We start from the raw sequence: 25,278 nt of genomic DNA on the forward strand, positions 1-25,278 counted from the left end.
CAGTACTACTTTAAGACGTTTTCCTTCCCCTGTGCCTGGAGACAAGGAAGGATCTTCCTGGGATTTCCAGATGATGCACCAACTCAGGAATACCTGTGCCAACCTCACTGCTACATTTACAAACATACCTCTGCATGCTGCTTGAGAGACTCAACTCCATTCACCTGCACTTCATATGGTTTCTCATGGTTAGTACAGTGACTCAAAACACAGCCTGGAGAACTCTTTTCCTTTTGAATCCTTCCTTCAGAGCTCTGCTACAGGTTATTAGGTGCACAGATTGACATTTTACTTGTGCAGCTACCTAAACAATACCCTGTGACAGCATGTAACAAGGATCTATGCATCCTGGAACATTACAGCAAGGTGATGAATTTATTTAGATACAGCTCAGTAGTTTTAAGCTATAAAAAAAAAGTACCTAAAAGATGCAAGCAAACTCTCAAGTCACAGCAACCCTATGGCATCAAAGATTGCAGGGGTGCTGCAGGTGCTGGTCACAGCCTGCAGGCTCCTTTCCATTTCTGATGACCAGAAACTGGAACTGTTTCTCATCAAGACTTTGCCTGGTTTGACACCTGGAATGAGAGAAAGGAGTCAGTAAGTTAAACACAAACTGCGTGTCCTTGAGATTCCTATTTCACAACTGCTTCACAAAGACAACTCTCTTCCAAGACTTAACTGTGTTTCTCATAAGGGGTGAGCATCAGAGGGAAAAGCCAAAGCCATACTCTCAGTGCCCTGATGAGGCCTTACCACTGTAAGCTGTCCATCTTTGGCTTTAAAGACATGGGGCTCCGGCCCAACAGTGAACACCATTGTCCCTTCCTTCCCAGAGCCAATGCGAAACCGAAGGCTGCAAACACAGACAATTACTTCTGCAGTGCTTTCCTCACAATAGGCTTTACTCTAAGCCCACTTTATTTCTGTTCCCTTAGCAAATCTTGTTAGATTAGAAGATCAGAGCCCTTCAGCTTAGGTAAATTTCCTAAACAACTGCATTATACCATACAGCCCAAGAGGGTTTGATGAACGCAGCATGCCTGCCTAGTCTGGGCACCTGAATTTTCCTGGAGCAATAAAGCATTAGAAGATAAGCAGATCTGACCTGGAGAAGACCACTGAACAGAAAGAATCCAATTACAATTGAAACGCAAAGGCCAGAGAGAAAAGCTGGAACAGAAGTGCAGATTTCATACGCCAGTTCCAATTTCTGTATAGATCTGAGAGATGGACTGCATCCACCTGCTTTTAGCTGGTGTGGCCGAGGAGGCTCCTGCACTCAGCCATCACAATTGGAGGCCTTCTGAGTTCAGGGAGAAGCATTTATCCTAAAGTGACCCCCAGCTCAGCCCCACAGGCTGTCCTTGGACAGAGCCAGCACTAATGGGATCTGCTGGGAGGATGCTGAGCCCACAACCTCAGGCCCAGGTCACAGCAGCAGAAAACAAACATAGCAGGTCATGCTGACTGTCTTCCTTACCTTCCCTTCACGACTTTAACGAGGTTCTGCTTGTTGGCCAGCATGCAGAGCTTAGTGACCGTCTCAAAGATATGTTCACACTGAAGTATCACATCTCCCTGGAAGCAAAAAGAGGGGCACAAGGTCAGTGGGCAGCATACCCACATGTAACCCAGCCAGCAGTCGTGTGTTCAGAGGAGTCCTTTCTGCACAGCCCTGGCTGCAGAGCAATGGCCACCTACAACTCTGACTAGTTAAACATCCATTCCAGAGCCTATTTAGGATTTGTAGCAACTTTGGCTCTGAAAAGAGAATGCTTTCATGGTAAAACAACAAGAATTCAAAAGTAGAGATGACCATGAGTTAATAAACCCTGATAATCATATATCTGAGTATTTTAAAGGAAATAGGAGAAGCATCATTGTTTCTAACCACAAATAACCAGTGATATTTCATCTCTCTACCTTTTGTTTGTTGTCCTCAGGAACATGGATGACCACGATCCCATCACCCAGATTACTGGTAGAAATACCTGCAGAAAAACAGCACACTGACACACAGCTGTTCTGGCTGTTCTGCAGCAAAAAGCGTTCTCAGAGAGGGCACTGCTTCAAGCATTCTTTTTGCAGCGCCCTGGACAGACCGAGCCTCAGAAGCAGCCCCATTTGGATTTGCACTGTTACCTTTCAAAGTGGCATAGTCTATTTTCTGCTTGATCTTGGCCATTTCCACCACATACGCCGAGGACTGGGTCAGAACCAGCAGGCGCTCCCGTGCTTTGAAACCATTCCTGTCGTATTTGACCACAGGAGCTGCATACTGTGAACAAGGAGCTCGGATCAGCACCTCCCTCTGTGGCATTACATGGGGCTGCAGGGCCTGGGATGTGGACACAGCTGCTGAGCTCCAGCTTTCTTTCCTTACCTTCACCTTCTCACCCTGTATGAGCTGCAGAACTTTGGGGTTTATATCCGTCTCTTCTGTGGATCAAACCAGAAAGACATTGTGAATGTAGGTGGCAGACTGCTGATCCACCAGTCTTGGGAACACCAAACAGATGCATTCATTGCCTCAATCCCATTAATCCTTGTCTCGTTAGATCACTCTTTTAAACTGATGGTTTAGAAACCGCTCTTAAGTCTATTTCAGTGATGTTTTGCACCAACTGAACAGATCCCCCAGGCTCACATCTCCTCCCCCAGCAGCTCCAGACTTTGAGGCTGGATCCCCACGCTGCACTGCAGCAATCAGCTCTGCTCCATTCAGAACTGTACACACGTATCCCCATCAGTCCCAGCCTTTTTTGCCTAAGTTTCTAGCTTAAAAAGGGATTTCGAGTACCCCAGCCTGAGGCATGGCCTGGGGCACTGATTGCCAGCAGCCACCAAACACAATGGGCCAAAGGAATTGGATGGTGGGTTCCCAGCACATGTACTCACTCAGCCGTGTGTCCGCAAAGGGCAGGTTTATGCTCTGCTGGTAGCCCTCCTTCTTTCCTCTGAAAATGGCACTCGTGACAGCTTTCTGCTGTAACTGTTAAGAGAAGGAACACCCTTTATCCTCTCAGTTTCTCCATGAGCAGCAACAGTTACAGAGTGTAGTGTAAGCTGTGGACAGCATCGTCCTCTCACTCGTGCAACTTGGGGCAAATGAAAGCTACATTTCTTCGTTGGTTTGTTCCTGAATTATACTAAGTAATGATGTAATAAGGACTGAACAGCCTAGAAGACACTCTTGTTATGGATCTGTTCCACTTAGATGGCGTTCAGATTTAACATCACAAGATTTAGACCTATGCATCTGTAGAATTGCCCTGTACATTACAATCCCAGGCTCAGAAGCATTTGCTCAGCAGGAGCAGTGGCTGTCAGAAGGAACAGCTTGCAATGGGGGCAATTTACATGCATCACATGTGTGCAGCAACTTCCAACTTGCACATTTGCATCCCATGCATTAGCTACCTGCACTTTCCTCTCAGGAGTGAGGCCTTGGCAGTATTTCCGTACTAGGTTCCTAATGCACATTTTCTGTAGCATCTCAGATATCTACATCACAAAAAAAAAAAGCAATAGAAAGATCAAAAAGGCAATGTGGTCATCTGAGTAGCTTTACAACCTGAACAAGGTCAGTGCACGATGAGGGGCCTGCAGCAAACCTCACCTCTTCCAGGATAGAAGGAGGTTGGAGCCAGCTCTTGTCCAAGACGTTTCTGGGGATGTGGTCTCTGAGCTTCATGAGGTATTTGTACTGCACAAGCCGCACAAACTCAATGTTCTCTGGGCACAGAGGTTTCTTCCGATTGATGAAACCCTTTATGAATCTACAGAAAATACCCACATCAGGACTTCCACGTTACAATCAGTGGAAGTGCAAGGCAGCCATCACAAGAGATACATAACGGGCTAATAGTAGGAACAGTTTAGCAACAGGCATGAAGGTGCCTTGGTTTCCCTGCCCAGGAGCCACAGTCACGCTGTGACCCACCACCTGCAGCCCTCCCCATGGGGATAGTTACTTCCTGATGATCTCAACAGCCCAGGTCCTCTTCTTGGCCTCCTTCCGTGCCAGCACTCCTCGCCAACAAGCCTCCAGCTTGATAGCTGCAAGAGTCATGTATTAGACAGAGATCCTGTGCCATCCCGTCCTCCAAATTCATTGCAGGCAGGAATTATACCTGTCTCTTCCCTTCAGCTGATCTTTACAGAACTGTAGAATATTAAGATTGGAGGAGACCTCCAAGATCCCCACCCCATGCCCATTAACCATATACCTCAGTGCCACAGCTCCACGTTTCCTGAACACCTCTAGGGAGAATGACCCCACCACATCCCGGGGCAGCCAGTGCCTGACTGCTCTTTGGGGAAGGAATTGTTCCTAATATCCAACCTGAACCTCTCCTGGAGCAACCTGAGGCCATTAGTGAACCTAACACCCACAGCAGCAAAAATTTCTACCCACAAGAAAATAGATTCATGACTTCAAGGCTACAACTCCTACCAGAAAACAACCCTAAGAAGACAACTCTTGATTCCACAGCCCATACCTGCTTTTCTCTTCTTCTGGTAGTCTCTCTTCCCGAGGCGTCCTTTATATTTGGCTTGTAGTCTTGAAACTGGCAAAGAAGCAGCGACATGCTTATACCTAACAAGATCCCTCAGATTGAAGGCACAGCTCCTAACTTCAGTGATCAGACACAGGAAGTCCTGCACAACCAGGTACAAAGGACTAACAAAGCAGGAACAAAGGTAGCCTGCATAGAACATCCTTCAGCATGGAGATTCAAGCAGCTGCAATTGGGTAACACTCAGGACCAGGAGTCTCAGCTCTCATCTCTGTGCATCTGGAGCCCACAGACATTGCCCACTCAGCCTCTGCTTTTCTGTCTATGTGATAAATGGAACTGGAACCATACCTAGCAGGTGCTTTCTTATTTCAAATGCATCTTCAGTAGCAAACAGAGTCTTTGGGAAACGAATGAATATTTTGGTTCTGAAAAAAGAGAGCAGGAACAGGTTATTCACAGTGAGCCCACATTGTCTTGGACTAGCAGGTTTGGTGCTGAGCCAAAGGAACCCATTCCTCCTAACCCAGAGGAGAAAGAAACTATGCTGGACTCAAGCCCCATAGAAACACAAGAGTGTGAAAAGCAAGTGGAGATGCACACATCTGGGACTCCTTGCCCCATACCTTCAGGGTGAGTTTACTTTGCCCTGTTTTAAGGTCATTAAGTAGATACCCTCAGGCTTGCAGAACCCAGGTAGCTCTGCCCAATTTTGCCTGCTGTGGCTAGGCAAAGAACAAATTAAGGGACCTGTTTTACACTGCCACATCTTGCAGCTCTCTGGGCTTATGGTCACAGACAGAACAATCAGAATGGCAAGCACTGTGCAGCCAACCAACAGAGTTAAGAACTAGAGAGAGAAGTTTACCTTCCCAGTTTGTATTCCTCAGGCTTATAACCTATGTGCTTGATAAGCCTCTCCACACCTTCAGCTGCAGGCCCATGCCAGTGTGGCCAGGTAGCAGGACACAGGGATTTGTATCTGAAAGACCATCAGGACATCACTAGAAGTGAATTGATGTTGAGGCATTTCTCCCTGAGCAGCCCCCAGTTCCTATTCTTCATTCAAAGTAGACCGACATGGATACAGATCAAAACCACCTATGAACGTTATGTTTGGTGCAGAGGAAAAGCCCAGTGCCTCTGCACCTTAGAACCAGGACCAGACATCTAAATAAATCTTGCTCTGAAGCTCCATGGGAAGGCAGATTCTGGCTGTACAGGAAAACAGCTCTGCTCACCTTTGCAAGAAGTGCTCATACTTGCGCCGATACGCAAAGCCAGCCCGTCTCACACGCAGGTGCTCCATCAGCCCCAGGTATTTCACCTGGTGCCGGATCAGGCAATCATCAAACTTCCCTGCAGTAAACACACATTCACTGATAAATGCTGTACGTGAAAGCCCACTCACGTGTCAATATACTGGGAGATATATGGAAGAAATTACCCTGCACCTCCTCATTCCATTACTTCAACAGTGCACTGAGCCTAATGCCTTACCAGGCTCCTTGTTCTCATTTGGTTTAATGCACCGGATGTAAGAAGGCTCCTTGGACATCAGGATTTCTATCAGACTCATTAGGCTGTTTTTGAACTGGGTTGCAACCTAAGATGACATTGAGAGAAAGACTTCTCAGCTTTGAAACTCAAGCACTGCAGGATCCAAGTCAACTCATTCACTGCGCTCCTCTTACAGCCAAGAGAAAGGCTGACATACGCACTAGCACAATTCAGAAACATAGTTAATCATGAGCTAACTGGACAGAGTGCTTAGCTGGAGAATTTGAGTCTCTGCCATACATCTGGACACGCAAGGTAGCCCTTCAGACACCGGAGGCTGCTGGATGCTGTGCTCAGAGCTCATTTTAGAATGATGCATTAATAACAACAGCAAGCTATGCCACATTGCTTGCTGCTGTCTCAGCAACATCTCTGTTCCCCTACAAGAAAGCTAAAAAAAAAAAAAAAAAAGCCTCAAAAATAAAACAAATGCACTGAATTCAGGAGCAAAAACAGGGAAATGCAAACTTGGGAAGTTAAACCAACCTTAAAAGTTTAGACTGAACATTACACTCACAGTCTCTGGCCTCCTCCTGCTGTCCAGTTCTGACAGTAAAAAGCAGTCTCTAATGATTCCATTTTTAGAGTTGCACAGCACCTGAAACACAGTCAGTGAGAAACTGTCATATTTAGCATACATGCCTTCCTAGGGTGCTGTAAGGACACACAGCACAGATTCAAGCAACAGCCTCCAGTGCTAGAAGCTAAACCTAGAAGAGACCCCTTCACATGCACAGCTCTGGAGCCAGAAATCAGCTGCCTGCTTGGACAGCTCTGCACTGAAGACTGATGTACAAAGTTACGGCCAGAAGCAGCCTGATTTCCCAAGTTCAGGTCAGCAGGACACCTATGGCTCCAGCACGAAGCTGCTGTATCTGTCCAATAACAGCCTTTGCACTGATCTCAATCCCAATGGAGGACAGGTTTCAGAGGAATGTCAAATGCTAAGGAGAAACATACATTTCTGATTGCTACTGAGATTAAATACAGCTTCTGCAAAACATCACTTGTAGCAAGATGCTTAAGGGAAGAGCACTCTCTTCTATTGCTCTTACCTCTTTCAGGTTTCTGTACAGGAGATCATTGTTCTTTTCCAGAAATCCTGAAGAGAAAGAAGGCTTTGATCCATTAGAAGGCTCATAGCACACGTGGGCAAGCATTGGCTTTGCTGGGAAGCAGCTGGGTGCCACCCCAAGGGCCCAGCACACGGATAGCACCCTCGTGTGGAGTCAGTGCCCACACTCCATCTGCCACATGGGCACAGGTGTGCAAGGAACATGCAGAGCAGCTCCTTGGTCACACTCACCGACTGCACAGTATGTGACTTCCCCTGCGTAGTGAAGGAGGCGGAAATCCACCCAGTCAATGGATTTTCGTGTTTTCTGATCTGCAAGCTTGCGACTACGGGGAGGTAAGAAAAAAAGACAAAAAGCAAAAAATACCAAGAGAAAACAGCGGATTTCTTCAGCCTGTAGAAAGACACCTGTGCAAAAAGCAGCTGTGTGACAGCTGGAAGTCTATCAAGTGTCTGTTCCTATCAGTGTGGCTCTGATTATACAGTTATGGCCCATAATCAAAAGAACTGCCTCTCCTTTCTGAGCAGCTTACAGCAAGTTTAGTGCTAGGGAATGGGAGTCATTGACCACAAACTCCTCAAACCATCTGCAAAGCATCCGTTGCCATTTGGCAATGATCACTCTGCCTGGAAGATGGCTTCTCCCTATAACATTCATTTAAATACATTCTCATAGCCTACATGCTAAGAAGATCACACCTTTCCTCAACTTCAAACCAAAACCAGAGGAAAAGCATCGTTTGAGAAACTGTACCCTAGGGACAAGAATAGAAATAAGGAAGAATCACAGTTGTAAACATCAGCAGGAGATATTAGAAAGTAAGGACTGGGAAGAAAAAGAGCAACTTCACAGTACAAATCTCAGCTTTGCAAGCAATCTCTAGTAGCACAGAGCTGTGTCACAGCAGCACATCAGTACACCAAAAGTTTTGTTCCAAGAGCATTGCCATGTATGTCTCCTATTTAAGTAGTGCTAATGTTTCCATTTAACACTTCTAATCACACAGAGCAGTTTTAAGGCACACTGCAGCAATGAGGAAGTTGGCTACAGATTTTCCACTCAGCTTTGATGGTCCAGAAACATAGAAAGTGACAGTTCAGCAGCGTGACTCTGAACTGATGATGAGCAGAAGCCTTTCAGTAGGGCTCTGCTGGGAACTGCCAGAACAGCCTCACACCAACTCCACCACCAACGCCAGCAGAACAGGATCTGCAAATAACACAAACCGAGTCCTGGCTGCAGTACTGATCGTTTGGGGGATGCAAACAAAGGTGTCTTCCTTTCCTCTTCAGATCTAAAGCTCACATATATATCCAAATGGACTCTTGAAAATAAATCTACATCCACCATACAGCTCGGGGTTTTTAGGCTCCTCTTCACGATACCTACAGCTTCCCCTGGTCAGCAGGGGACAAAGCAATCCAATATTTTCAAAGGCAGCCCCTTTTCTTTCTTTTTTTCTTTCTTTCTGCAAAACACAAATGCAGAATGAAGCAAGGCTCCCCAGTGCAACCTATGTAATACCTCCAGACATTACTGGAGCATTACAGTGGTAGACAACAGACAGGCTGCTTGATTTTCTCTGGTACAGAGCAAAACTTTTTCCTCCCCCAGTACTCACAGAACCACAGAACACCCTGAGTTGGAAGAGACCCGTAAGAATTATTGAGTCCAACTTCTGCTCTGTTATGGGTAAAAGATGGGAAAGTTTCCTTTGTGGTAGGATGCAAAGCATAAATGCATACGTCACGAAGTGGGCATGGTCTCCTACTTTCTCTTCCAGCTTTTCCAAGAAGCTCAAGTCAGTTGCTTCACCAGGCCGTAAGCACTCTTCATCCTGAAAGAGCAGGCACCAGGCAGAAGGATGCTCTGAACAGACAATTCCCTCCTCAGAAACATTTAGCACCACATTGTTCAGCAAAACTAAAGAATTTGGTTACAATTGAACGAGGTCTGCCCAATGTAAGCAGTTTCCTGGTTAAACATGGAGTTCTGTTTATCTGATTTCAGTAGAACTAACAGAATAAATCAAGGTAAATCAGATCTGCCATTTTCTTTCAGATTTGGCAATGCCCTGACTCATCCTTTACTGTTTATAGCCCGTTTAAACAAAAAGATGACATAACTAGACCCAAAATCCAGACAGACTTACAGGATTTTTTATCTGGATGAATCAGTCTTTGTTTACAAGGTCTATTTGTTCAGATCCTGAATAACACAGAACCACCAGATAATTGGAACTGATTATGAACCACTACAGCAGAGCACAGGCAAGCATGATAATTTAAGTAGTACAAACCAGAATGGAAATTATTCCTTTATGCTTCTGCTCAACCAAGTCACAGATGATCTTGTTGTTAAAATACGGAATTGGTTCCCACTGGAAATAAGAGGAGAAAGAAGAGACAGGGGAATGTTCTTCCCCTTCCAGAGATGTGAATTAAGTCTAGGCCAAATTAAATTTCAAAAGGGTTACAGAATGAGATCCTTGGCTATCTTACACCTCTCACAGGAGCAATGCAAAAATGAACTCTACAGATTTGGGAATGATCTCCTTGGTAGAAAGAATACAAAGTATACTGAAGCAGAATAAGCTTACATGGGATTTAAAATGAAACCATGCATATACTCAAAGTATAGCTTTCCACATGGCCCAGGGAAACACTGCAATTGAGACAGGCAAGATGCCTTCTTCATTAATGAAGAAAAGCAATGTGTGCAGTGGCTGTTCAAAGAAACAAAAGCGTGGAGAATAATGAATTACCTCTATTCCTTCCATTTCGTACTCCTCCTGCTCTGCCTTTAAGGTCATCTCAATCAACAGTTGCTGGAGTTTCTCATTGCAGTAATTAATACAGAACTGCTCAAAGCTTCAGAGTTGTTAAATGAGAAATATTGTTTAATCAATTCATGGACACAGTTCTACTTCTCCCACCTCCTCCTACTGTTTTCCAGTCAAACAGACCAGTTCTCTATAGATTAAGCCTCAGAATTTTTATTAAAAAGCAACAACATTTTTTGTTTACTTACTGAGCTAACCCAGAGCATTTGCAGCCACCTTTCTTGATTTGCTGGGACAAGACTATGTTCAAAAAGTCCTGTAGGATTCAGCACACACTCCCACTGCCACAAGGACAGATTGCCCCCCGTTCTCAGAAACTGCTGTTACCTGTTTGTGTCCAGCACTTCAAAGCCATAGATATCCAGCAGGCCAATGACAGTCTTACGAGTTGAATCCTGTTAAAGACACAACTTGTAACTCTTGCTTCAGCTAAAGTTTCTTCCCTACACAGTTTTGTGTTTCTTTCTTCTTTTTTAAACTTCTACTTCGAGATGCCAAAAGAGTAAATCAGAGCACAATTAAGGTTGGAAATGACCTCTAAGGTCATCAAGTCCAACCACAAACCCATCACCACTGTGAGTGGACACACGGAAGCAGGAAACTCAGTACAAGAAGTACTTAACAGACCAACTTCCACACTTCTTTCCTAGCATTGAAGTTTTTCAACTCAGAGCTGTGGGACGATCCTACACTGCTGAGCATGGGGTATTTGCTCACATGTGCAGTTGGGCCTTACTGGAGGAGCTCCAAGAGGACATCAGACAAGGAACCAACCTTATTGGCTAAGGAGCCATTGATTTTGTTGACCAGCCAAGTGAAAGTCCGTCCATAAATTGCCTTCGCTACAGCATCCCGAGCATAGAATGCCAGATCGACATTCAATGGGCTTAAGACCTAAAAATAAAAATATACCAGATGCAATGAAGAACACACTTCAGCACAGCAAACTTCTGCAAAACTAGTTCATACTTCAGGCACAGAGAACCAGCAACTCTACCTACAGCTTCCTCTCCCATTATTATTTCAGCCTGGTGCCACATCAGCAGGATTGCAATACTACGCTTTGGAAAGTACTAAACATCCTGATGAACTGGGAGTGCCTTTCCTCACTTCTTTTAGTTTCATTTTATCAAACTTAGTACAAACTGCTCAAAGAACAGTTTACACAGTGCTTTTCTCTATTTATGCTGTCTGGTTTCCCAAGAAGCACTCCAGGAACTAAACAAATGGAAATTGTTTGGCTCAAACTCATGGCTGCTTGCAAGTCCCTGTTCCTGGCTTTCTAGTAATTACCAGTTCATTCAGCCAGAATATTCAAAACTGAAATAGTCGCTCTATTAAAGTCTCAGGCTAGAAGGGCAAGGTAATATGGATGACAAGGACAGCCAAATTAATCTGTTTCAGTTGAAACAGCACTGTGAGCACAGCTCCTCATCTGTCCCTGCACTGCTTCCAGCTGCTCAGTACCTCTTCAGAGCGGGCTTCAATCTTCCGATGGGTGAGGGCTTCCTGCAGAATGGACAAGTGGACACCCAGGAGCTGCAGAGAAACAAACCCTGCTCTCAGTATGGGCAGCAGGAAGCTGCTTAAACACTACCGTGTGATCACTAGGGCACATCGCCTACAGTCTGAGGTTGCTTATAGCCATACAAACACCCAGTTCTTGCTATCATTCCACTTCTGCGAACAGACCCAAAGAAAGTTCAGGCTTTCTTTATACTATTTGTTTTGCTGATATGGTCTAAGAGGTGAGAGATACCTTTGAAATCCACTTGATCTGAGTGCCGTTGCGAATGATGGCATGTCCATTGCTATCTTCTTCAAACTGAATGTTCCCAATGTGCAGGACACTAGCAACTATTCCAAAAAGATGCTAATAATGGGAGATACACTGTTAGAAAACAAATTCCTACATCTCCATGGAGCAGTGCCAATGTTCTGCACATGCTCATAAACACATCTCAATCCTTAGACACATCTTCCAACCAAGACACTTTCCATCAACTGGATGGACTTTTGACTTCCATACCTCCAAATCTTTTTCAGTGAAGTCAATGATAGAAAAAGCTTTGCGGACTATTTTCCAGTCGTTCTTGTCGTTAATAGAAAAGACTTTGGCACATCGACCCTAGGAGAAAGAATTACTAAATTTCAGTAGTGAAGTGATTTTATCAAGAACAAACGCAGCCTGGCCATAATACTTCATTTCCTCAGCTTGCATAGATGCAGCCTGCAGCTCTCCAGGAAGGTTATTAAACTCCTAAACCTGAAACCAACTCATTTGATCAGCCCTTTCAGCAACAATTACTTGAAACATGGCACTTGGATAGCAATTACCACCAAATGGCAGAGTGTTGTGAACAGCACAGGCTTGCAGCCATCTTCTGTTTTTATGGTAACAAAAGATCCCTACAATTCCAGACATAAAATAGAGAGATGGTCAAATTCTCACTGACCTGGATGAGATAAGCATACTTCTGAGGGTTGCGCTCCAGCCCAAGCCAGCAGAGAAGATCCTTCTCTCCACCCTCTAATAATTGGTAGAAGATGTGGAAATTCCTCTCTCCGTGGTTTTGATGGACAACTCGGGATTTCTCGATCAGGTAACTGAGGATGTGCCCTCCCACTGGAGCTCCCTAGCAAAATGAAGCAGTTAGACCAACACCAGAATCAAGACGGCTGTTCATCCAACACAGGAGCAAGCAGCAACACCAGGAGATGCAGGAAATGCACTGTTTCTTTCCTGTTGTCTTCTTCGATTTCTGGGATAGTATCCACCAGCAATTTCAGATATATCTGAAGAGTTTCCTGTCCTCTAGTGCAAGTCACCCTTTGCAACTACATATATTGAAATCCTATCAAGTACTGGCAGCGTTCTGAGTAATGTAGGAAGCTTTCGGGATGTATAACTAGTCACCTCACTCACAGAATGCACGACCTCTAGAAATAAGGTCAGAAATCTGCAGTGTCAGTAAGAACTAATAAATCCTGTGCTGCCTGGTATGCGTCCAAGAGGCTCACTGACGGAGCTTGTTTGAACAGCGGCTCATTAAGTTTGTTCTCACCTTGAAGTCAAATTGGATGTCCATGTATTTCCCAAATCTACTCGAGTTGTCATTCCGCAGAGTTTTTGCGTTTCCAAAAGCCTATGGATAAAATAGATACATCAAGTCACTTACAGAGAACTTGATGTAACAGGACAAAGGTTTGCTGCAGTCAAGTCCTATTACAAAATTTACAGGAATTAAGCAAACACAAACTAATATATTTTGTAGCTTTAATATGGACCTCAGCTAGACAAATTATGCCTCTTTCTAGCATGACTGTAAACAGCATCATAAGGATCTGTTGTATGCTGTACAGTTTCCCCATGCTCCCAGTTCCAGCTATCCTCCTGCATAAAAACAAGTTTAATACCACTTAATGTTTAGAAACGTTAAGTGCTTATGCTACCAAGAGGCCTAATTTACACTATTACTTATGTGTGCAAACCATAAAAACAAGGGTCCATTCCTGGGTGCAAGTGTGCAGACAGGAAATTCTCATGAAAGGAGGCCATCAGCAGCTTTTCTACATTACATTCATCCAGTTTTTACCTCCAGAACAGGGTTTGACAGCAGCAGACGATCACGGACGACCTGCAGCTGCTCTGTAGTCGGACAGGTGACTGCATAGTACTGCAAGATCTTCTTGGAAGCCTCTGTCTTCCCAGCTCCGCTCTCCCCAGAGATGAGGATGAAATGGTTGTTGTACTCACTGCACATCACCCGGTAGGCATTGTCAGCTATGGCATATCTGAACAAGAGTCACAAGAAGGATTCAGAGGGGAAACATCCATTAGAAATGGGGTGTACTCCCCAGCTAACATCTCAGGCACTGGACGTGATGGGAAAGCAGAGCTCAAAACGCCAGTCTGCTACCCGTGGTCTCTCAGCCTCTGAGAGGTAGACAAAGCTCATTCTTTTTCCACTGTCAAAATAGGATTTGAATGGGCTGGGTATGTTTATGATGAATGTTACTTATATACACTATTGACTCCTTCCAGGTCAGAGGAGCCAGTTTTTATTCCAGTGGAGCAAAAAAATCCAACTCCTGCTTATAGAAATATATAAAAAGATAATAATGGAGTCCTTGTCAAATATGCCACCTATGGAAGAAAAACAAGGAAAACAAAAACAAAACCTATCAACCTCAACCCCTCAAATCACCTGAAAGTTTCCAAACACCAAAATAACTTCAACTCAGAATCCTGAATTTTCAATTCCCTCCCTGTCTGAAGCCCAAGCAGAGCTGTGCATGAGTACTGAGCTAGTCCTGCAACTGCCTGCAAGACTATCTCAGACTTTCTTCCTCTGTAGTCCCCCACCACTATTTCTCAGCCCTTCTGTTCTCTTTCATTTTCATAGCCAGCTAGAAGACAAATACAACCTTACCTACAGAAAGATGGGAATATAAAACGTTCACCAGACTTGCAACTCTGGATACACATCCTTGTAGCTCATACACAGCACCAGGGACAACATCCCATATACTCGTATCAGCTGAAGTCTTAAGGATTCTACTTACAGATGAGGTGGCAGTTCAAAGAAGTTCACCCCTCGGTAAAGCTGCATCTGGGTCACTGTGTAGATATCCAGCTCTTTGTAAGGGTTGACAGATACAAGAAGAGTGCCAATGTATGTCTGCAAGGAGAAAAATGCATAGATGTGGGAAATCAGTACCATCACCACAGAGAGAGCTTCTTGAGGAAGAGTCATGTATATCACAACATTTTGGGAAAAGATGGCACAGAACTTGTGAGAAGAACAAACAAAACCAAAAGAAACCAGAATTCCTCATTTCCAAGCCAAAAGCCAACACTAAACATTCAAAATCAACCCTGTAAGAATGGAGTGGAACCATAAAACAAACATGAAGCCTTACAGCATACATAATTACTATGTTTTGATATTCTACTGGGTGAGCACCCTGCTGGGTACCAGCTACATCAATCAAGGCTTACTGTCTCAATGCTCAGTGAAACCAAAGTTGGAACAGCACTCTCAGCAGCACTCACACAAGCAGGCACTTACATAGATGAGGTTCTCTTGGTATCGCTTGCGGAGGTTGTTCAGGAAAGCAGCCTCACTGGTGTGGGAGTCCAGAAGCACAAAGTCCTGCACCCCAACTCTGTCCCGGGCTATCAGAGCCCCCTCCATGATGATGTCAGTGTTATCTTCCACCTCTTCCTTCTAAACACAAGGGTTGCATGGTATAGGCTTAGGAGAGAGTCAAAACCTCCCCGTACCTCAGGGCCAGATCAACCCAGTACAGGTAATGTCAATGTGTTGTTAACACCTTCCCCAAGGTGTTTCACATCAGTGAGCACCCATGGAGTTCTTTACAATCAAGAATTTTAAGACTCATTACGATCAGAGAGGAAACCCAAAGCTTCCAGCAGCTTTCACCATGGGAACAGTGGTTTGAAACCCAGCTCCAAAGATCTGAGTGAGACCTGGAAAACATCATTAACTCCACCTAGACAAAGTAATTGCAAGGTCTGCAGCTGTCAGTGGAATGCACCAGACACACTTTTGGTTTCTATGCCACCAGCGACTACCATACACAGGTTAGAATTTCCCACAGATACACCCATCAGAACCGAGAATCCTCTGACGTTCATCTGCCTTGACCTCTAACCACCAATTCCAGTGCTACAATACTACCCGGAGCAAGACCACTAAGTTACTACCAATGCCTTCCATAAGCAGCTCTCAAATACGGGCAGCAGATGTCTCCACACACCAGCAAGAAATCTGCAACATGAAAAGCCCGTCCATTGATGTGATAAAACTGATTAAGCAGAGATTTGGAATAAAACCCACTAAACCTTTACTAGCCGCCCAACCTGCTTCTCAAAAGGCAGAAATAGGCAGAAAGGACATCACTGACAGAACATAACTCCTTTGCACACTCCACTTTCAATTGTTTATAATTAATTTGACCTTATATTGAAAATATTGCTGAGGATCGAGCTCTTGTTTCAAGGGCTATACAAATTAACCACACACTTATTGTTTCTTAATTAAAACAAACTGATAATTTCATGTTAGCAAGCAAGATATTTTTTTATTCTATAGAAATAAACACACCATAGGATATTATTAACTATAAAGACCTGGGGATTACACATTTCATAGAATAGTTCCTGCTGAAATACTTTCCTTACGATAGAAATTAACGTTTTGAGCAACTTACCTTTTAGCACTGCTGGGCTTTGCAGAGACGTGCACACAAGCCCAGCACGTTTGCTATTCCCACACTGCCCTCAAGACACTGGAGTTTTTACATCTTGCTGCTCCAGTGCTCAAGAGGTGAGTGTGTCAGGGTTTGAACATGCGTTAGGAGAGAAGGCACGGTGTAAAATGTTTCTGCTAAGTTTTGGCAAGCCCTGACTTTGGAGGTTGGCTTTTGCAAGCCTGCATAGCTTCACTGGAGGATGACAGCACATCAAACACTGAAAGCTGGCAGGTTTAGATGCATAATTTCACAAAAATAAAGAGCTAAAGCCCAAGCTCATAATATGCTGACCAAAAGTCAGAGAGCTCTTAAACAGAGATTTTAATATGTTCCATTTTTTAGTGCAGAATTTAACACTCACCTATATGTTACTTAAATAATGGTCTGAGCTTTGCAAATTTATGCTCAGCAGCAACAGTACCAAAATACCACAGAGAAAGATGTTCTGACAACATGCTATTTGAATCCTAACTCACTTTATGAAGTCATACTATGCTAACTTCATACAAGGAATTCATCACCTTGCTTTCCTTTATTTTTGCCCTCAACAGCTGATGCTCATTTTTCCACTCTGATTTGGCCACAGCACAGAGCTGTCTGACCAGGTCAGAGTTTATCACTTTGGCAGAGAGATGTCCCTAAACAATGCTTGCTGGCACTTCGGGTGGGTTTGTTCTGAGCCTGCACTCAGGACAACCTGAGCAAGAGAATTTTACCTCCTTTCCAAGCCTGGAGACCTGAAAGAGGAAGGCTGAAACCACAGCAGCCATCTAGCTGATCAGGTTTCCTTAACCTAATTCTTTCACTCGTATGTTAATTGCTAAGTGACCCTCTGTTCTCTGGCAGACAAAAAAATCCCACGCTCTTTTCTGGGCTGCTTTGTGCTCGGATTTTGAGCATTTTGCTATCACTGAGGTCTAGCAATTTTATGATCACAGCACAGCTTACCGCCTCCCGCCCCAGCCCCACTCCTGGGAGTTTCGTCCTTACCTGGTGTCATCCTCAGTAACAGATACCCTGCAGGGCTCATCAGCAGTACACATTACCCCAGCACGGTGCTGTCGACTGCTCTTTTTAAAAAGGATTGTTTTCCTTTCCTCATCACTTAACTATAAGCACCAGGAGATTTCTTCCTTGCCTGCTGAGACACAAGCTCTACCAGAAAACCTATCCCTGGTTACAGTGAGGGCTTCATTTTTCCCAAAGGGATTTGTCTATAGACACTAAAAACCACGAGGAGCTAAACTGGATCAAAACAATTTCATGAGACTTGTGGCTTGAGCAGGGGCTAAAACAAGGTCAGGAGCAACAGGGCAATGTGTTAGGCAAAGTTTGTAACACAGAAACAAGTCCTGGCAAGCAACAGTTATTAAAAATTAAATTAAAAAAAAAAAAAAAAAATCAAGTAAACTTTGGAAGATTATTACTCATCTTTGCTAAAGGCTCAGAACTCCATTTCAACAGGCTGCTAAGTTAATGTTGCTGTTCCTTTGATTTAATGCAATTGAACTGAAGAGATGGGGAAGGAGAGGAACAGTTAGAACGCTATTTTGGAAGCTCTGCAGAAACAAACCATGCCACACATCCCCCATGCAAACAGAGTCGGGAGCCTCAGGTGGGCACCATATGTCCCAGAGCATCTTTCACATAACCTCATACCCACTCAAAGAGGTGAGCACCCAGACCGTTACCAAAATGCCACACATGCCACCAAACTCCAGATCTATTGGATCCATCCGTAAGAACCCACCTCCCCTACAACAGCAGAAATCTCCTTGGGGCTCTTCTGCTCTCCCCCAAACCATCCCAACCCAATGAGATGTTGGATTCCTTTAGCACCACACTACGCATTCAGAAGCCTCTTTCCTCCGTGCTTTACCTGTCACCCAAGCAGATGTGCCATCTCCTGCCAACTCCTTCTCCAAAACGTGCTTCTTCCATGAAGAGTTAACAGGGCTAGAGGGAAGGCCCGCTGACACCACGTATCGTGTGTCCTGTTTGTGTGCCTTCCTCCTCAGGCAGGGATCGTAACATCCTTGCTGTTTAATGAATTATCTAACACGCGGTCAACAGTCGATCTACGATGAGGTTTATGCTTAAGGACTCATTAAAAGGTGCTGTAAAATATCATCCCAAGGATGAAGTTGGAGTTTGAAGGCAAAGAAATAGGCTCTAACCCTCCTGATGCACCATTTGAGCAAACCCAGGTACAAAACACCGCTCCTGAACGGGCTCATCCCTTCCAGCAGCTCTCAGTTTCGCTCCCCACTAGAGGTCACTGCGAAACCCATTTTAATTCGCACTCAAAGTTTCCCCTGGTTTTCCCCTGCAATAGGCGGGTTCTCCCTGACCCACTACCCCAAAATGGCTACAGCCTGCACTACGGTCACTGCTGGCTCCCAGACAATGCCAGACCTTCCTTTCCTCCCCTTCCACCCACCCAAAAGTCAGCAGCAACAGACTATTTTCCCATGGCTACTTCTCTGCGTAAGCAGCCAACAGAATGAAACCCCTCTACTTGGGCAGCCAGCGACCCACGAGCAAGCATCCTCTCACTTCTGTTCAACCACACACTCTAGGTGATGCTCAAACCCTTTATGAGCTTTATGTTTAAAAGTTTCACACCAATTCTAACCTCTCCGAGTAACAGAGATGTCCTTCAGAAAGAGCTCAGGGCAAGACAAAAGTTGACCACAAAATAGCTGTGCTTGGTCTTACAGCAACATCGAGGAGTTAAATATTTTGGTGTAGGGAACCTGCTTTGGCAGGGGGGTTGGACTCGATGATCTCTGGAGGTCCCTTCCAACCCCTACAATTCTGTGATTTTACCTTGTGGCTCAGAGTCATTGAGGAAAAATGGTGAACAGTAAGATCTGAGGAGATGAGTAGGACAAAAACATTTTCAATTTGCCCTCAGCTAGATTGTAACAAGAACACTCAAAAGACTTAAAATTTTAACACCCACTAATTTGTATTTCTAATAGAGAAATGGAAAACCACCTGTTTAACATCTGTTTCCCAACAGAATCGATCAGTTTTTGCTAACAGGGTCAGATAATTCTTACTGACAAGAGCACACTTGCGTTACGATCTCTGCAATAAGGCTTCCCACCCCCACTGACAGCCAGAGCCTTATTTAACTCTGGACACAGCAACCCTAAGGCAAGCTCAGTCTATTTGTTCAGCCCTGTCTCCAGCTGGCATCCTAAGGAATCCATTGTGATACCCAACTTGTTCTTCTATTGTTACCCTGTTGAGATTCAAGCAAATGAAGTTCATGCCACAGGAATGCAGCACAGAAAGCAGGCATCTCTGGAGCCATGTGGTGTAAAATAGAAGTGAGTCTCAGGCCTGCTGAAGACAGATGAGCTTGGAGCAGCACCGCTAACAGATTCCTTTAGGAACGTCAAAGCTCTGTTTTGGAAATAGTCATTGACTGCAACAGGCAGCGCTCCTTGACCCGGTCCTGCACCCCTCGTGCTCAACAGGAATTTGCTCATTAAGGCTTGCCAAAATAGGATGGAGGCACTGCAAGGGTTACACTGAGGAAACTCCTTGGGCTCTGCTCTGCTAAAGGTTCTCCAAAGAGACTGTCCAGAAAGGCAGTAACAGAACTTGACCGTATAGAAAGGGCTAAGAAAGATGTCCTTAGAGTCAGCACAGCTGGAAACAGAGGCTGTTTCTTACATGGCCAAGTCAGCAGGAGAGCAAAGATGGGCACCAGCAGTGCTACATCTTCCCTCAAACCCAGCAGCAACCCCAAGGCCAGGTTCACAGCATGCCATTGATAGTGGAAGGGCTGCGCGCAGCTGCTCTGGGAGCAGCCTGGACCCCTTCCTGCCCTCCCTGAGTGGCAACCAGATTCTGCAGTCATCACGGAGACGGTACTGCTGCATGCTTGGCAATAAGTTTTGGGGCAATGCATTACTGCACCAGAATAATGGCAAGTCCAGGGAAATACTTCCCTCCTGCTGTAGATGCTCTGGTGTGGCTCATAAGAATTAATCTGTTCAGAGTAATTTTCAAATAAACTTGAAGCGCACATAAAAACCAAAGAAGCAGATCAGATCCACACCAAGTAACCATGCTACATCTGTATGACTGCAGCATCAAAAAGATTTTTAATTTTTTTATTTTTTTTTTAAAAGGTATTTCAGTTAGACCAGCCTCTACATCCCTGGAAACCTCTACCACATTTTTACAGAAACCAAAGCCCTGCACACCAGCTGTACTTGGGAACACAGCAGCAGTGCCAAAGAAGGTATGTCTTGGGTCTGTAAGGCTGCACTTGAGAAGCACATACAGTAGCTCGGGATGTCCCAAGGCAGCAGAATTCATAAATACAATTATACTGTGGAAAAATTTACACATTGTAACCTAATTTTTTTTCAAAAGAATACAGAATAAGAGGGTTTTAAGGTTAATCAACAGCCTAGGGAAACGCCAACAATTCTTAAGGCCTCTTGTCTGTATCCAGGGAATAGCCCACTATAGACTTGTTAAAGGGTGACTGTCTGTCTTTCTCAATAGAAGAGAGGTCGAGGTGAACTACTTCACTTTCATAAATCAAAAGAAAGAAAAAAGTGAGAAAATCTCTAGAGTTCAAACATTTCTTTAAAACCCAAACTTTAAATACTAAATGGGCTTCATGGCTGCCATTTTGAAAAACATTAGTTTGCCAAAGGACCCTTTTGATTTCTATTGGAAATGTAAGAGCTCACAGATAATCCATTGAGAATCAAGCCCCCACAAAAGGCTCTCTGAAACAATCGTGGTGCTTGTGAAGGACAACATTTTTGTGCGCAAAATAAAACATTTTAATGCGCTACAATCCATTACACATATATTCCTCCATTTCCTTTCAGTAATTATTCATTAGAAAACATTTAACGTCACTGCAGATTTCACACTGGGCAGTCTGCACACAAAGGAGAAGAGTTGGCCCATTTATAAGGGACTGAGGCCTTCTTTTCTAATCTGAGAAACTCCAAGGAGGTGGGGGCTGCTGGACACAACGGGCAGGCTAAATTGTGCGGTTAACGGTCAAAGCCCCCCTGCCTACTTTGACACTCATTTAAAGATGACAGCGAACAATAGAGATTTGTTCTTAGCAACTCTTTCTTGTTATGCGGTCTACACGGGCTAAGCCGGGCGGCTCAACGCGCAGAGCTGCTCCTGGTGCTCAGTCCCACCTGCCACCACTCGCCCTCCTCGGGCTGTGTGCTCCTCACCCCCCCCCCCTCGTCCTTTCCCCACTTTAACACAATGAGACAGGTAAAGAATATCATTAAAAAGAGTCCCATTCAGCACATCAGCTTTAATAAAACAATTGCCTGTCGGGTTAATATGAGCAGTTCGTGTTTTGGGTTAGGGCCGAAAGCGCTGCTCCTTCCGAGCCAGGTTGGTGAAAGCAGTCCTTCCTAAAGCTCCCAGCCCACTTCCAGGCTTCCAGCGCTCCCAGGTTATAGCACTGTCAGCAGGCACCAGTGCATTAAGAGTATCTGACTCCCAGTGCATAACCCCTAAGTTGTCAAAACCACTACAGACGTGCAAGGAATGATCGATTCCCTTTGTCAGCTCAGTCTGCATTCAGCAGAACTTCAACAAGTTTACCTCAGATACTCCAGCACAAATCCTGAGGGTAGAACACTTTAGATGTCAGAAAGCAAGGGAAGGTTGGCCTGTACGACTGCTTCTCTCAAGAGATGTAGAAGCTGAAAGCCAACTAGCTGGGCAATGCTTACAACAATAAACCTAAACCAAAATTCCAGCACAGGGTCCCACAGTAAAAGCCGTCGTCCCCGCATCAGATCCCTGAACTGAATAGGAAGGGACCGTTAAAGGTCATCTAGTCCAAGTCCCCTGCAGTGCACAAGGACACCCACAGTTCCATTGGGTGATCAGAGCCCCATCCAGCCTGACTTCAAAAGTCCCCAAGGTCACGGCATCCCCACCTCCCCAGGCAACATGTGCCAATGCCTAAGTTCCATAGTAAAAGCCATTACCTTTGTATTGGAACTGAGAAAAATCAGGGGTTCTTCTGACAGCTGCTGCAAACCAGTCACCTGCATAGGCTGCAATGCAGGATCCAATCCATGTGAATTACAGCAAAGGTCACCCACATGCTCACATTAACTTACTGTGTGTGCTTACTCTAAGCCTGGCTTGTCAGGCTTGAAGAAGCACCAGATGCCAAGGCTGCAGTTTTGGATGAAGGAAGGGAAAGCTCTGAGGGTTTATTTGAAGAGGCTATGAGTTCAGCCTCATTCTCTAGCTGCAAGTTTATTGGTAAATATACTATTCCAGCAGACTTTAGAGAGGCAACTGCAACGCAGCAAGGGAACATTCTTGGGAATAAACAGCAAGCCTTCTTCAAGTCAATTCAGCAAACATCTTTATCCAACTTTCCCTGTTGGTTTAGCTTTCCTGGACCACCACGCACACAAAGCACTTAGCTAACAAGCATTTCAATGCAATAGTCAAGCACGAAGACATTTTGCTGATAGGACACGCTGTGAGAACATGTGAGAGCAAGTAACAGCACTGCTGTTCGCTTGTGACCAGAATAGAGGCAGAAGAGAAGCAAGAAGTAGAGAAACATAGATATCTAAGTTACTTTTGCTGGGTACAAAGCAGGACATCCCCACCACCTCTCCAGGCCCTCTCCTCCACTGAACACAAGAACAGCATCTGCTCTTCCTCTTTGAGTAGGTGACAGTTAGCCCCTTCCCTCCTCCTTAACCATGCCACTCACCCCAAATAACCCCAGATATAGTTCTCCTTCTCTTCCTTCAAGCAGGAAGGAAAATCATTATTCCCCACACAGTGCCAACCAGGCACCTAAGCCTGCTGACAGAACAGTCCTTCCTAACTTAGCTGGAACACACATTGGCATAAAAACTTACAAAGAGCTCTGAACTTACCCTCACTTCCTCCATATTGTCATAAGACATGGCCTAAAACAAGCTAAGCAGAAAAGGAAAAAAATCAGCCTCCACCTTCTGAAACAGCAAATTATTCTCTAACTGCATTACGCACTGCTACAGCAGTAGGTGATAGAGAGAGAAGCAACTCAGCTGTAGATCCTATAATTAAAAGGCTGACACAGGGAAATGTAATCATCTGCACCAAGGAAGACCTGCTAAAACAAGTGTACTAAGTACTAAGGTGTACTACATGGAGAGGAAAGTTTTAAAGCAGCAACAAAACAGTAATACCATCTCAGCTGTGCTCCTTTACAAAATGACTGCCATGCTGCAGCTGGTGTAAAATCTATTCATTTTCCATCCCATAGAAAAGAAGAAATGTTTTGTTTTAATAAGTTAGCAACGTTTAAGAAGAAAGTGCAATATACATTAAAAAAAAAAAAAAGTAATATACTGTGCATGGAATTATTTGTGCTAAACAGAGAAGAGAAAAAAAGAATCATAGAATGGTTTGACTCAGAATGAGCCCCCAAAAGCCACCTGGTCCCACTGCCTGCAGTGCACAGGGACACCCACAGCTCCAGCAGTGCTCACAGCCCCATCCCCTGGATGTCTGCAGGGATGGGGCACCACCCACCTCTCTGGGCACCCTGCGCTGTGCCTCACTGCCCTCAGTGTAAATACTTCTTTATATCCAACCTAATTTCCCCTCTATTAGTTTGAAGCCATTTCCCATTCTCCTATATATAGCATATGCAGAATATACAGAACTTGGGTTGCTACAAGCAGATTTTTGTGTTTAATACTTGAATTTTAAAAAATAAATTCTCCTTGAATCGCATGACTTTGTGTTTTCACAAGTTAGATGGTAATTGCAGGCTAACAAATGGGAGACCAATGCATCAGCAAATGCTTTTTTATTTTATTATACTGCATCTTAAAAAACCGTATGAAATTATTGGGTTTACAAATTTGTTGGAATCAGGTGCTACTATTAAAGTCCATGTTCCTGGCTGTCTTGAAAACAAGATCTGCTCTCATGTGCTCAGACTCAGGGCTCTGTACAGTGCCTGGCTGTCCCAGCTTCATATGGAGCAACAATTATCACAGTAATGAATGCACTCAGCCCACTTGCTGTAATTCTGTCTCCTGTCATTAATACAGTAAATAACCAGATAGGGAGTCCTGTCTGAGGATAAAAATAAAGGCTGTGCCAAACTCGAACCATATGCAAGTTGCTGTTCGGTCCCCAACAGCTCGCATGGCAGATAATGTCGCCTTTGTCTCGCCTTTCATTCTGTTTGTAAAATCTCCATTTCCACGGCAGGTGGCCACATCCCCTCCCCCCAGCCTGGAGCACAGTCCCCAAAGAGCTCCGAGCAGAGAACATGAGGAAAGCTTGGTTCTAAACAGGAGAAATTCCTCCACACCTCACAGCAAGCTGCAAACCCAAAGATAAAAGCTTATCAGATAGGAAGATGTTGTTTGTGTCCCAGGCGGTTTGCAGCCCATTAAGGAGCTGCTCCAGGAATAAGTTGCATGTGACATGGCAGCAGGGCTTGGGGAGACTGGAGCTGTGTCACAGCACCAGGGCTCACAAGTTGGAGAGATATGCAATGGGGGCACGTGGAGTGCATCACCCAAGGAACCACTCTTGGGTATACTGGGATTACTGCACTGATTTCACAGTCTTTAAAGCTGACCTTCAGAAGGACAAATGAGGAAAAAGAAGCAGGATATTCTGCTCTGAGCGTTTCGGAATAAGAAATGCAGGTCTTGGCTGTGTGTTTGGGAGGATGAATAGAGAGCAAGCAGGTTTAACACCAGCAGGGCCAACAAAGAGGCACGGGGCTGTCTGACACGGGCAAATGATTTTTCTTCTGAGCGTGTTTTTTTGTCTGATAACTGCAGTTTATGTCAAATATCTGGCAAAGTGTACAATGGTGGAAAGGAAAATTCTTGCATCAGCTGCAAAAGCCTCCAGCTATTAAAAGCTGTTCCTCATTTAACCAGACCATGCACTATACAGTAGGCACACTGACAGTCCCATGCAAAGTAAGAAGCTTCCAGTG

At 44.7% G+C, this 25,278-nt stretch overlaps 1 protein-coding gene across 1 annotated transcript; it reads right to left on the reverse strand.

The window, feature by feature from the left end:
* Positions 1 to 220: 220 nt before the first annotated feature.
* MYO1H (myosin IH) lies at positions 221 to 23,246 on the reverse strand. Its single transcript, XM_042865738.1, has 32 exons — positions 23,204 to 23,246; positions 15,074 to 15,232; positions 14,568 to 14,683; positions 13,598 to 13,796; positions 13,067 to 13,147; positions 12,458 to 12,637; positions 12,031 to 12,129; positions 11,761 to 11,874; positions 11,469 to 11,540; positions 10,776 to 10,895; positions 10,329 to 10,396; positions 9,924 to 10,029; positions 9,459 to 9,539; positions 8,905 to 8,996; positions 7,390 to 7,484; positions 7,139 to 7,185; positions 6,601 to 6,681; positions 6,024 to 6,129; positions 5,765 to 5,882; positions 5,392 to 5,505; positions 4,875 to 4,951; positions 4,506 to 4,574; positions 3,978 to 4,062; positions 3,623 to 3,782; positions 3,424 to 3,507; positions 2,902 to 2,995; positions 2,387 to 2,442; positions 2,146 to 2,281; positions 1,927 to 1,994; positions 1,484 to 1,581; positions 757 to 856; positions 221 to 578 (listed from the first exon to the last, which is right to left on the reverse strand). Exons 1-32 carry the CDS (start codon positions 23,231 to 23,233, stop codon positions 555 to 557), a joined length of 3,129 nt encoding a protein of 1,042 aa, XP_042721672.1. The 5' UTR covers positions 23,234 to 23,246; the 3' UTR covers positions 221 to 554.
* Between the last annotated feature and the right edge of the window lie 2,032 nt (positions 23,247 to 25,278).

The sequence above is a fragment of the Lagopus leucura genome, unplaced genomic scaffold, assembly GCF_019238085.1.
Source record: "Lagopus leucura isolate 7727_CA_CO unplaced genomic scaffold, USGS_WTPT01 Super-Scaffold_806, whole genome shotgun sequence".
NCBI lineage: Eukaryota > Metazoa > Chordata > Aves > Galliformes > Phasianidae > Lagopus > Lagopus leucura.